The 12,500-nt window shown below is 41.7% G+C and overlaps 1 protein-coding gene across 2 annotated transcripts in view; it reads left to right on the top strand.

The window, feature by feature from the left end:
• Positions 1-12,500, top strand: part of LOC311054474 (DNA (cytosine-5)-methyltransferase 3B-like) — a 51,834-nt gene that overhangs the window by 28,927 nt on the left and 10,407 nt on the right. For both annotated transcript variants that reach the window (XM_084070472.1, XM_084070473.1), the window contains exons 7-15: positions 627-785; positions 1,035-1,142; positions 2,758-2,902; positions 3,870-3,992; positions 4,868-4,912; positions 5,101-5,180; positions 7,572-7,684; positions 8,338-8,521; positions 11,265-11,349. In XM_084070472.1, coding sequence (XP_083926598.1) covers positions 627-785; positions 1,035-1,142; positions 2,758-2,902; positions 3,870-3,992; positions 4,868-4,912; positions 5,101-5,180; positions 7,572-7,684; positions 8,338-8,521; positions 11,265-11,349 — 1,042 coding nt within the window. The remainder of the gene's footprint in view (positions 1-626; positions 786-1,034; positions 1,143-2,757; positions 2,903-3,869; positions 3,993-4,867; positions 4,913-5,100; positions 5,181-7,571; positions 7,685-8,337; positions 8,522-11,264; positions 11,350-12,500) is intronic.

The raw sequence follows: 12,500 nt of genomic DNA, 5'->3' as shown, positions 1-12,500 counted from the left end.
ATTTCATTGTGGTTAGGAGATTACCATAGTTGTGATATAGTAGTTTCCTCCCACTAGTTTCTCCCACTCCCTTGGAGTTTGACACCATTCTCCAGTGGTTTGATGGTACATATGGGGCTGAGGAGCGCCCCATAAGTGATTTGCATTTGCAGTTGAGCCAGGAAGAGATATTCCATATACTGCACCTTACAGATCAGATGTGGTCACATCTAGGGCACTATACTGCCTACATTTAACATTATGACATTGTAAACGTTTATCAACTCCCCAAGTAGGCCTATCATACTGTACATCCATTATTCATGTCATCTATGCCTACAGCACACAATCACATCATGTATTATCATGTACCATACGTGACACTTTTTTTCTTCTTCTATAAACAATGTTAGAAATTATGCTGTGGTTTTAGTGTAATTGCATGAATAGTTACAGAATGCACATATTTGATTTGTCAGTCTTGGAAGATTAAAATGGATTACCAAATTATTGCATCCTATAATTTAAAAGCAGTCTGAAAGCGTGATACATGTGGACACTTGTTTCAACATAACCTGGTTAATAGAGAATACTGTCCCTACTTATCTGCCTCCCTTCATAACTCTCTGTCTCTGCTGTACCTCCAGGACAACAAAGGGTTCGGGATTGGGGAGCTGGTGTGGGGAAAGATCAAAGGTTTCTCCTGGTGGCCGGGCATCGTGGTGACCTGGCGTGCCACAGGAAAGCGGCAGGCCACACACGGCATGAGGTGGCTGCAGTGGTTTGGGGACGGCAAGTTCTCAGAGGTAAGGAAGCATAGTGTCCGTGGCCCACTAGTGGTCCATGACACAATTACACGTGGTCCATGGGATATACTGTAGTTGTAGGGAGTGGTCCATGAGGAGTGTTTGAAATATGCTAGCGGTAGCGGTCCAGAGCTCAAAGAAGGTTGAGAACCAGAGGTGAAGACAGAGGGAGGGATGGAGGAATAAAATGGAAACACAAGTCTTGTGTTGTCTCATATTCACATCTACTTTTTCCTCCACTCTCTCCAGGTTTCAGCAGACAAGTTGGATTCCATTACGGCCTTTCCTAAGTTCTTCAGCCAGGCTTCCTACACTAAGCTAGCTTCATATCGCAGAGCCATCTTTCAGGCACTGGAGGTGAGTCACATTCTGAGACCAGAAGGTTGTCAGTTGAAATCCCTTTTTGCCTGTTTCACCTGTTTTAGTGTAGTATGCATTAGGCTTTATGAGTCTGTAACTCCAAGAATGTACACTCTCAAGCATTTGTACACTTTACTCATCAAACTGGAGATCCTTGCAATTAAACAGGTTGAGAATCACTGACAGTGACATACAGTACTTATCACACCATGGATCCCACTGAAAACAATGCAACAGGACCATACAGCTGACATACACATAACATAACTGTCTGTCAGCACTGACAGGCAAAGGAGGAAAGAAATAATGATGAGGCGAAGAAGAGATTAGTAAGGGGAGGAGGAGAGAAGGAAAAACAAAGGGGTTCATAGAAGAGGAAGAGAATATATTGAGGGGAAGAGGTGTGGAGGGAGGAGAAGGGATTTGTAGGAGAGGAGAGGGAAGTGGGTGTGTGCGAGACTGTTGTGAAAACAACATACGCGGTAATTTCACTGCCAACAAAATCACTCCAGTTCACTGGAAGAATATATGCACACACCTGTCCTATTATGTCTCAGCGAGTGTGTGTGTGTGTGTGTGTGTGTGTGTGTGTGTGTGTGTGTGTGTGTGTGTGTGTGTGTGTGTGTGTGTGTGTGTGTGTGTGTGTGTGTGTGTGTGTGTGTGTGTGTGTGTGTGTGTACGGCTGCACACAACTGCCAAGTACCGTAAACACATTACTCCATCTTCTCTCTACAGTAGCGTGTCTATCCATTGTGCACTTTCCCTTTCACTTTGACAGCGACAGCGTGACAGTGCACAGACCACAGTCAGTCAGGCTAATAGTCAGGCAGACAGACAGCCAGATCAATAGACAGATAAATAGACCGACAAGGACTTTGTCCGAACTTGTCTGGTGTCAATCTCCGTCCATCAAACCCCGCAGCTCTCTCTCTCGCTCTCTCACACACACTCTCTGGTGCATGCATGTGTGTTGTCTTTCTGTCAGTTCTCTTCTTTTTTTTGCATGGAGGACACCTACGTATCTCTATTAGACACAATAAACACAGATAATCGCACCTGTCTGTCTGTCTATCTGTAGAAATACATCTGACAGACAGACAGACAGGCGTCTGAGTGTGTCAGTTGTGTGTTTTTCTTTCTGCTCTCTGTGTGTCTAAAGCTAACAACCATCACTCACCACCTCTTCACCTCCTTCCCTCCATCCCTTATCCTGTCTTCAACAGACATAATACTATAGACCAGGGCTTCCCAAACATGTTGGCTTAAAGGAGTGGTTCACCCCAAAAAGTATTTATTTTCCGTCAATTACACACCCTATGAAGCCTTGAATTCATGGAGATTTTTTTGTTTTTGTCGCATTCCTAAGCCAATAATTAGATGACCGGGTGGCTGCTCAGTAGGAGACTCTACCGGAGACTCCGCTGGTTTATTGGCTCAGGACAAAAACAAAAAACTCCATGAATTCAAGGCTTCATGGGGTGTGTAATTGATAGAAAATTAGATTTTTTTGGGGTGAACTACTCCTTTAAGTCGTTACTTTTTTGCCACCCTCTATTTTTTGTATTTGTATTTTCCTGAAATGACACCTCTCTCTCTTCTCCCTCCATCTCAGATGGCCAGCATTCGTGCTGAGAAGACGTTTCCCCCTTGTGACTCTGACAACCCGGAGGACCAGGTCAAACCCATGCTGGACTGGGCCAACGGTGGCTTCTTGCCCAAGGGGCAGGACGGACTCAAACCCTCGCAAAACGCAGCAGGTCAGTGTAGGAGCCAAACCACTAACTGACTGGTCACTGGGTTCTGGGAGTACTGAAAATATAGAGAGCATTTTTAGAGAGAGTACAGTTGTCTCTGGATTGACGTGAGAGAAGATAACAGCTCAGACATGTCAACAGGAGTTGACACAAAGTGCTTTCCAACAAAAGACATGTTAACTAGAATAAATGTGTAAACATAAAGGGGCTGTAAGATATATTTTAGATAAAACAAACAGATTTTTGCTAAAAGCTTAAATCTCTATGTTTTGATAGTATTCATTGCTATAGAGAGTGCTGTTTGTTCAGTAACAGGAGTCTCTCCGTCACTCCAGCTCTTTAGTATGCAAAAAATAAATGTTCAACTAGGATACCAAATCAGAATATATAACTATTTAGCACTTTCATACCAATAAAGCATATTTAATAGAATATGAGAGTGGAGTTAGGGAAAGAGAGAAAACCATGTCTCATGTTGCAAGTTGAACAGCGTATGTGTGGGTGGTTTTTGACTACCACGGGTAACGATGCCAGCCAAATGGCCAATGGCAGAAAATCATTCACAGCTTGTCTAAGGAGTGTTAATAATGGCACAGTCATGAACAGATCTGATAACTATGCAATCTTTGAGCCAAAAATGCATGCCTTTTTTCCCCTTCTTTTTCCCTTTTCTTTTTTTTTAAATCTCTATCTATTTTAAAGATGAAGCAGCGCAACTTTGCATGCACATTATGTTGGAAACAAGACACCTAACGGCTTGCTTGTCAATATTGTCAATCAAAATCTTCTGTTTATTTATAATATTTATATTCTTCTTATTGTGCCACTGCTGCATAGTAACAACCACACTACTATTCTACTACTATATAATACTACTTGCTTATACTACTACTACTACTACTACTACTGCTGCTGCTGGTGCTACTGCTACTATCATAATAAATTATGTATTTTGTATGTTCTTATCTAGAGAGTGCAGTAATGGACCCCCAGGTTCTAGATGTGTCTCTGCCAGAGTATTTCCCCAGCGCTAAGAGGCCAAGAGTCAGCCTTTGTAAGAGCAAGTCCGCTCCAGAGGAGAGCTACAGTAGAGGTAAGTTGAAAAACCCTTAGTTGACAGGATTCCCAAGGGCTCTATACTAGGGCCCCCCCCCCCCCCCCCCCCCCCCCACGGTGGTGCTACAGGATGCAACCAATTACCACTGTCAGTGCCAAGTATATGGATGAACCTCATACTTGGCAATAAAGCCTGTGATTCATATCCTGAAAGTGAGGAGTGAGTCTGCCACAAGTTGTGATAGGTACGACTTCAGGCAGAATTTTATTCTGCCTGAAGTCGTACCTATCTGATGTTCTGCTGAAGTTGAAGCAAACGCAAAGAATATTTTGGTGATGGGAATTTGATATGTGGTAAATGCATCAGTTGCCATTTAGTCAAATTCCTTGAGATAACACATCTGGTAGATATTGGACAGTTGTTAATTATCATGTTTTTGTGTGGTCTACAGTAGTGCCAGATGTCAAGACAATGATGATGTCCTCAAGATGGTGGTGAGGTACCCCAGAGCAAGGCACCTCACCACCGATGGATGCTGTGATGTTGATCAATATGTACTTATAATTGTGCAAAATCAATATATGTCATTTGAGTTTCCATCTCCCATTTAGTGCACTAACTCTTTTGAGAGAGGAAAAAAAACACCTCAATCTGGCGTAAAAACCTTTTGTGACATTTCAAGATTCATAAAGAAATTCAGCATGCTTTTTTTTATGAACAACATTTTTAGCCTATCAAAATGGGTGATAGAAACCCACATAGTCGGGAGTATCACTGGGATGGTGTAACACGTGCGGAGGAGCACAGTATCCCTCCTACTTGCGATTCCGGTCCCATCCTGTCTTGACTCGACTCTCTCTCTCTCTCTCTCTCTCTCTCTCTCTCTCTCTGTACCGGTCTGTCTTTCTTAGAACAAATGGTGAATGAAGTTTTGAAGAATAAAAGAAGTATAGAAGGTACATATGTTCTCTGTGTGTGTGTTTGTATTTATAATGTAAATGATTATAAAACTGTTGAATAGTATGTGTGTGTTTGCATATGATCATATTTTTATGTCATTTAATAGCACAATTATAATACTATGATAAAGTATTATAAACTGATGATTAATGATTGTTTTGTGTGCATGTGTGTGGGTTGGCAGAGTTCTGCCTCTCCTGTGGTAAGATGAGAGCAGCAACCTTCCACCCGCTGTTTGAAGGAGGCTTGTGCCAAAGCTGCAAAGTAAGAACATTTAACTCATAAATCTTTTGTCCCCATTGATGTTCTTTTATCAGTGATTGAGTCATACTACACTATTGCTACTGCTACTGCCACCACTGTTACTATTTGTAGTTAATACTAATTTGACTTTTTCTTTAGAAGTACAGATACATTTACTCATGACATTGAAACTAAAGTTTGGTTTCAATCTATTACGCTGGTTCTGTAAATCAACCTAATAATTGTTTAAAGACCAGAACCGTAAGGCTGCAATCCCTTACTTTTTTTTGTGTATAAAACATTATTTCAACCAGTTTGTATGGTAGTATATATATTGTTAATACAATATAACCAACACAACTACGGTGGTTGTAGTTAGTGTCCCTGCTCTTCTGTTGAGAAATGTAGATCCTTTGGTCAGGTAGGACCACAGCATAATATCTCCCCTTCCCAAACTGGTTTTCCGTATTAATTAAATGTTGGCGCTTGTGTGGGAGACCCAGGTTTGAATCCTGGATAGGACAGCTTTAAGTTGAACTTGTGTACTCTACTGGTCATTTTGAGCAGCATCATTGCAGATACATACAGTATCATCTTTTCAGGTATCAGATTTGTGCATGCTTTGACAAACACACATTTAGTTACACTTAATCCCTCTCATACAGAGGATTCTCCAGACACGGACCAGGCCATAGCACTAACTCTTATTTTCAACTGGCCTTGTCTATTCAACATGCATCTAATTTAGCTTAATAAAGGAGCTCCTTAAGAATGAGTTAGATAAAAGCAGCTACATGTCATGCAAAACTCTACCCTTCCTTGTCAAAGGCTGTCTTTACATGTGATGAAAAAAATGACAATAAGTGTGGAGATCTGAGAGAGAGGTAGATTGGATTTCAGTCTCCAAGAATGTTTTAATTCCAGGTGTAAATGCATATCTGGACATTGTCCAGGCATGTGGGTTTTGTTTGGTTTCCGTTGTAATCTTGTGTTATTACTTGCTTTTCTCAAAGGCCCTCCATTTAGATGCATAACATTTTATTGTTGATTCTCTAATGTTTTTTTTTTGTGCCAAATTTTTTTTTTTTAATTAACACTGTAAGAGTCCCTGTGCACATTTACTATGCCTGCAAACAAAACAAGCCCCTGAGTTGGTCTGTGAGTCAAGAAACTGCTTTTTATTTAGTCCATTAGAAGGTCTCGCCAAACGGGAGCTCCACAATGAATCAGTTACCTGGGGGAGGAGAGCTGACAGGAGGGAGGAGAAGAAAAACACACAAAACACTCTGTGTGACGGCTTGACTGTAAACGATCTGTATATTTTAGTCAAGAAATAGACCATGTAGTTGCTCAATCTCGATTAATTTGATACCTATTGTACAACTGCTAGTTTAAAACTGTGTTATTAGTATTCTGTACTTTTCCATAGTATGTGTACTGTGATTGACAGCATTCGTGCTGTTTGTGCAAATAGGCGAACACCCAAATGAACACATTTGTCCCAGTGACCAAAAGGACTCAAAAGAAGAGACTATAAAAGTATCTTTGCCGCCTTTGTGAACACACCTTAAGAGTTTATAAACACTGAGGATTTTATGAGAACCCTAGCGTCCCTATTCTGGGGGCGAAAATTCAGTGAAAATACGCAATCTACAAGCTCACAACATGTCACAATGCAGTTTGTTGTGAGCTTATAGATCGGATATTTCCGGCCAAGACATTTAGTGTAAAGGGGAACAAAATGTGTATAGAGCCTTGGGGAACCCAGGGCTATGTGTATAGTACATAAGTCAACTAAGTATATAGGGTTTAAGTGGTTAATGCCTGGAATAAACAGGGCCAAAGAGACCCTGCTTCCATTGAACACACCTGCGTAAATAATATATTTAGTATTTCCTGGATACTGTGTGTTGTAGACAAGTCTAGTCTTGGCTGGACTGGAGTGCAGGACGATATATCAAGACCAGGCCTTGAGGAGCTGAAATGAAGATTTGATTTCCTTAATGCTATCCATGTGGGAAAAGACAAATCACCTCCCGGGGCTTAAAGGGCCATTTGTGCCAATTTTACACCTCTGAATCTGTTAACTCGTCGTGTGGAGTATTACATAACATGTGAAAAGTGGGAGAAAAAGTGGAGAATCTATGAGAAAGTTATCCACTCACTCGGGTAAAGCCCAATTTGTTCTTCGTCATATGATGGTGCTGCTCGCCTAGAATAGCCGATCTACAAGCTCACGACAAAGAAGAGGAAAGACTAGAAAAGGTGTAAATTAAGCTTAACTTTCCACACACCAAGAGGGTGTTCGTTTGTTTATGAAGGTTGTGTGTGTGTGTGTTTGTGTGCGTGTGTGCGTGCGTGCGTGCGTGCGTGTGTGTGTGTGCACGTGCGTGCGTGTGTGTGTGTGTGTAGGATGTGTACCTGGAGATCTCCTATATGTATGATGATGATGGGTACCAGTCGTACTGCACAGTCTGCTGTGGAGGACGAGAGGTGCTGCTGTGTGGCAACGCCAACTGCTGCAGGTCAGACACACACACACACACACACACACACACACACGTCTATCCTTTTCTCCCTCCTTCTCTCACCTCTACACATTCTCACTCTCAGATTGTAACATGGTGACGAGTTGGGCAAAATCTACTGTCACGTCAGATGTTTGACGTGACCGGCTCCCCCGTCAAGACGCTTTTCAACGTTCCCGTTAGTCCTCAGTCTCACATGACTGATAATGGATTGTGGACGTGCAATCTCCCTGTCCATCACTACCTACTTTGAATAGGTTGACGGCGGAAAAAACTAGCAAGGCGCTAGCCGAGCGAGTGCCTGTTGCGTTATGATAAGCTTGGAATCGTGAAGCATGTCGTCCTCATCAACATGCGATGTGACAGGAAAGCCTGTCACGTCAAACGTCTGATCTTGGTCATATGTTGCCCAACTCATCACCGTAAGTATGACCTGGGTGTGAGAATATGTTGCTCACCTGTGTTTATCACTTTCCCTGCATTATTCCATCTTTCCCGCTCTTCTTTCTGTCTTTAATCATGTAAGGCCTATTTAAAAACGAGTGATCTTAATTACATGTAATTAAGCATGTATAAATCTCTTTGGATAAGTGATTTATAATCAAGGTTTTTTATTCATATTATTATTACTATTATGTGTGTGTGTGTAGGTGTTTCTGTGTGGACTGTCTGGACATTCTGGTGGGTCCCGGGGCGTCTAACAGTGCTCGCCACCTGGACCCATGGCGCTGCTACATGTGTCAGCCTGTGCTCCAGTATGGAGTCCTCAAACGACGCCATGACTGGAGTCTCAAGCTGCAGGAGTTCTTCGTCAATGACAATGGACAGGAGTTTGTAAGTCGCACCACATGTTCATGTTTTGTTAAACATCGTTTTTTATCCCCTTGCCAGCGTTTATTACCTTAAATAGACGATCTTTGAAACACCGTGGAAGCCACGTTGTGTAATTATTCATTTTTTTAAGTCTCCGTGGGTTGGGCAAGATCCGTGTATCCACTGGAACAATAACATTCCAACCGCGAGCAGCCATTTTGGAGTTTGGTTGAAAACGCGTGGTTTTCATCACAAAAAAAATAAGTTAGAAGTGTTTTTTTTTAAATCCTATAGCTGGGGCGGACGGACGTCCATTTTTTTTGGAATGACGTCGTTCTCTGAGTGACGAGGGATCATTCCTAAGCTATGTTAGAGCGGCCCTTGTGGAATAGGAATATATTTTTTTAAATAGAACGCATATCTGCGTTTTTGGTGGGCAAGTGATGCATTCAATAGAACGCATATCTGCGTCCTTGGCGGGTAATGTGTTAATATCTTGGCGGGTAATGCGTTGGGGGGGCTTTTTTTTTAATTCTTTTTTTTACATGTGTTCATAGAGTTTGTGGTTTATTACTGGATTGTGATTTCACACTCCTAAATGACCAGGTTTCCCCTCAGGGATCAGCCATGCTTTATCAATGAAGTAATAAATAATCAATGCTTTGTAATAAAGCATGGTACTTTCTCCAGTTCACATTTTCGAAAAAAGATTTGTGAGAAAATGTCTGTGCGTCATTCTGTAAGCTCACAGATTCAGTGAATCATCTTTTACGACCAGGAGCAGACTTAGTGGCGCAATCTGGTAGTGTTGCACGTTCAAATCACATTTTTCAAAAAGTTCACTGGGAGTATCCAAAGATCAGGTCAGCTGATCTATGTAGGAGAGTTGGAGGGAGACAGTGTTGGGGAGACAGACAGTAGGAATGCTGAGACGGAGACAGTGTAGGAGAGACAGACAATAGGGCAGCTGAGAGGGAGACAGTGTTGTGGTTATGTTGCTTTTAAACTGACACAACCCGTTACTTTGAGTAAAGCTGCAATACGTAGGTTTTATGTCCTCTCCCGACAGATATTTAGGTTATTGCAATGGTAACACCTGGGATTTGAACACTGGTGTCACGCGTGGGAGACCAAAGGTCTAGCACTCATCTGCTTGGCCAGTGGAGACATTGGGCTAATGAGCTCCAGGCAGGGCTACTTGTCAACCAGTAGGTGTCCTTTTATACCAGGGTCTACATTTATCAATGGAAGAGCAGAGAGATCACCCACAATCTGTACACTCTAGTGTACAGATTGGTTAACATAATGGTTAATTTGTCATTTAGAATTGATCTTGAAATAATTAAAACAAGGCAACTTTGGCATTATGCGTGCCTGTGTTTCAGTTCAAGTTTGTTTTGCTATTTTTATTATCCTCTGGTGGACAGATGTGTGGTGAGAGTGGCAAACACAGAAAGACAAACAGACAGCCTCAATACATTGTTCTCACGTTTTCGGTGGCTCAACTAATAAATCGACATACTGTAAACTGGACTGTCCACATACATCTCACATTAAAATATTGAAATGAGAGTGAGAGATTGCCTAAAACTCTCCCCCCAAAAGATACAATTGAACAAGCTTGAGAGGCGCTGGAATGGAATATGACCTGGGGACACACATCAGGGACACATGAACGCGCGCGAAACGCGCGTTCATGTGGACCTTTTTTTTTTTTTTTGTGTGGGTTTGTACATTTTTTGAGGGGTAAATTCGGTTATTTCAGTTAATTTGGTTCAAAAAGTGTACTCCATGAAGTGTAGATGTCAGAGGTAATCAAGGTTGCTCTAATGAAAATTAGAAGAACTCCATTTCCATGACACAAAAATAAGCACTTTATTTTCGGAATAAGGAAGGTAGAAGGAAGGCGGTGGGGGGACCCACCCAGCCTGGGTCCCCCCACCTCGCGCTCATGGTGGTCGCGAGGTGCGGGGGACTGGACTGATTTTATTACTTTTTATTAGATTATTATTTTTTTGCTAGACTGAATAGTGGGGGGACACACAGTGTCTTTTAATTAAACAGGCGCCGGCGCCACTGACAAGCTTGGATGCTGTCCACAAAACAAAATTCAAAAAACTAAATTGCAAAACAGAATCCTTTCAATTAAAGTGAAATGAACTGTCAGATTAATAAAAAAATTAAGTGGATGAAAGAATACACTCTTTCAAAAGTGGGAGTTGCCTCATCATGGTTCATGGTTCAGTCATTGCCAGTTTAATGAGTCTGAATCTTAATAACAATATTCCTCCTTTATCTCTTCTCGTGGCATTTAACCACTTTCAACCTGGCATCCCTATTTTTGGCATGTCATTATAGGTGAAGATTTTCAAACATTTTCCAATCATTTTGAAAATAGCACATCTACAAACGTGTAGCTTGTAGATCAGCATTTTTTTTTATAACCAAAGAATAAAATAGGGCTTAAGTGGTTAATAACTCAGAGAATAAAGATTCCTTTCCGTTGCATTGGTATCGTGTGCTCTTTCCAAGCCTTCTCCTCTGTCCTTGGTCTAAGCAAAAGTCATTTTTTTAACTTAATGTAAACAACTGCTGAGTTTGGACACCATAGAGAGGGCATAAAGTATGATGGCTTTGCGTGATATGTCAAGTGACTTGTGCAAAGTATTAATTGAGTCAACTTAATCCATATAGATTTTAGCAGAGCAGGCTGTAGTTCATGAATAGTTAATTAAACCTTAATGTATTTGTCTGTCTGTCTCAGGAGAAACCAAAGATCTACCCAGCAGTCCCTGCAGAACAGAGACGACCAATCAGAGTCCTCTCCCTCTTCGATGGCATTGCCACAGGTGGGTCACTTACTGTGTTTGTGTGTATACAAAGCAGTCCTTAACCCATTGAAACGGGTATAGTATCTGTGTCATTTTAGATTTCAACCACTTTAACCATTATTTTATACTAAATATAATTATACAAAAATAGCAGATAAACAAGCTCTTTTAGATACATTGTGAACATTTTGTGCTAATCTTTGACTATATATATTCTTTTATTTATTTATTTTTTCAATTTTTTTATCCCACGATTTTGTAACCCCATTTTTTACACCCAGTGCCAATTGTCTATGTAATCCTGGGCACTACCTTCCCTCTGCCAACCTAGGGAGGCCAGGGCCGAGCTCATGCCTCCTTCAATGCATGAGAGCCAACTGACCTTCTTATCACCTGACAGGGGAGAGTTTCCCTGGTTGGACGTAGTGCGTGGAAGGAACACGTTATTCCAACCAGTTCCCTTCCCCTCCATCAGGCGCCCCGGCGGGCCAGGGGGAGGCAGTATAGTGACCAGGATTACTGCATGTTTTTGTGAGGGTACCTACCCCTATATATATTCTTTTAAAGCAAACATTTTTAACTAAAATCTTTGTTTCTGGGGTCCCTGGAACAACATATTTTGAGATGGGGTCGGCGGCCAAATACTTGGGGGTCCTTGACATGAAAAGGTTTGAGCACCACTGACATAGCAACATATGTTTTTTTTCAGAAAACTGTTAGGATTTAGAAGACATTTGTAGAATATGCCTCAGGTCTTAATGGGTTAACAGTAGCAGTCCTTGACCTTAACCATGAACTCTCCATGTGCTGCTGATCACAAGATTAAAGCTTGTGTGTATATGTGTATGTATAGGTGCTTTAACACTCACATCTTCAACACAGGGTGACTCCGTGGTAAGCACTTGTGCCATTTCACATGATATTTTCTACTGGGGGTGAATTCTACCCTTCGTGGGACCAGGGTTGAAAACATTCAACTTGGGGTGAAAGTAATTGGCAGTTGATTAACTCTTTGACTGCGGTTGACTCGATAGCGCGTCAATTGCTAGTTTGTCCTGTTGGCCGCCGACGCATTAGACACGTTGGACGCGCGTTCATTGTTTAATCTCTGATCGCGCTATGCTGCTTATTTTTCAATCTAGGTTTCGAGTTTTCATTTTTCTCCCCTG

This window comes from Gymnoscopelus microlampas (genome assembly GCF_963454915.1).
Source record: "Gymnoscopelus microlampas genome assembly, chromosome: 10".
Classification (NCBI taxonomy): domain Eukaryota; kingdom Metazoa; phylum Chordata; class Actinopteri; order Myctophiformes; family Myctophidae; genus Gymnoscopelus; species Gymnoscopelus microlampas.
The sequence above is the reverse complement of the archived record's forward strand: the minus strand, read 5'-3'. Positions and strand labels throughout refer to the sequence as shown.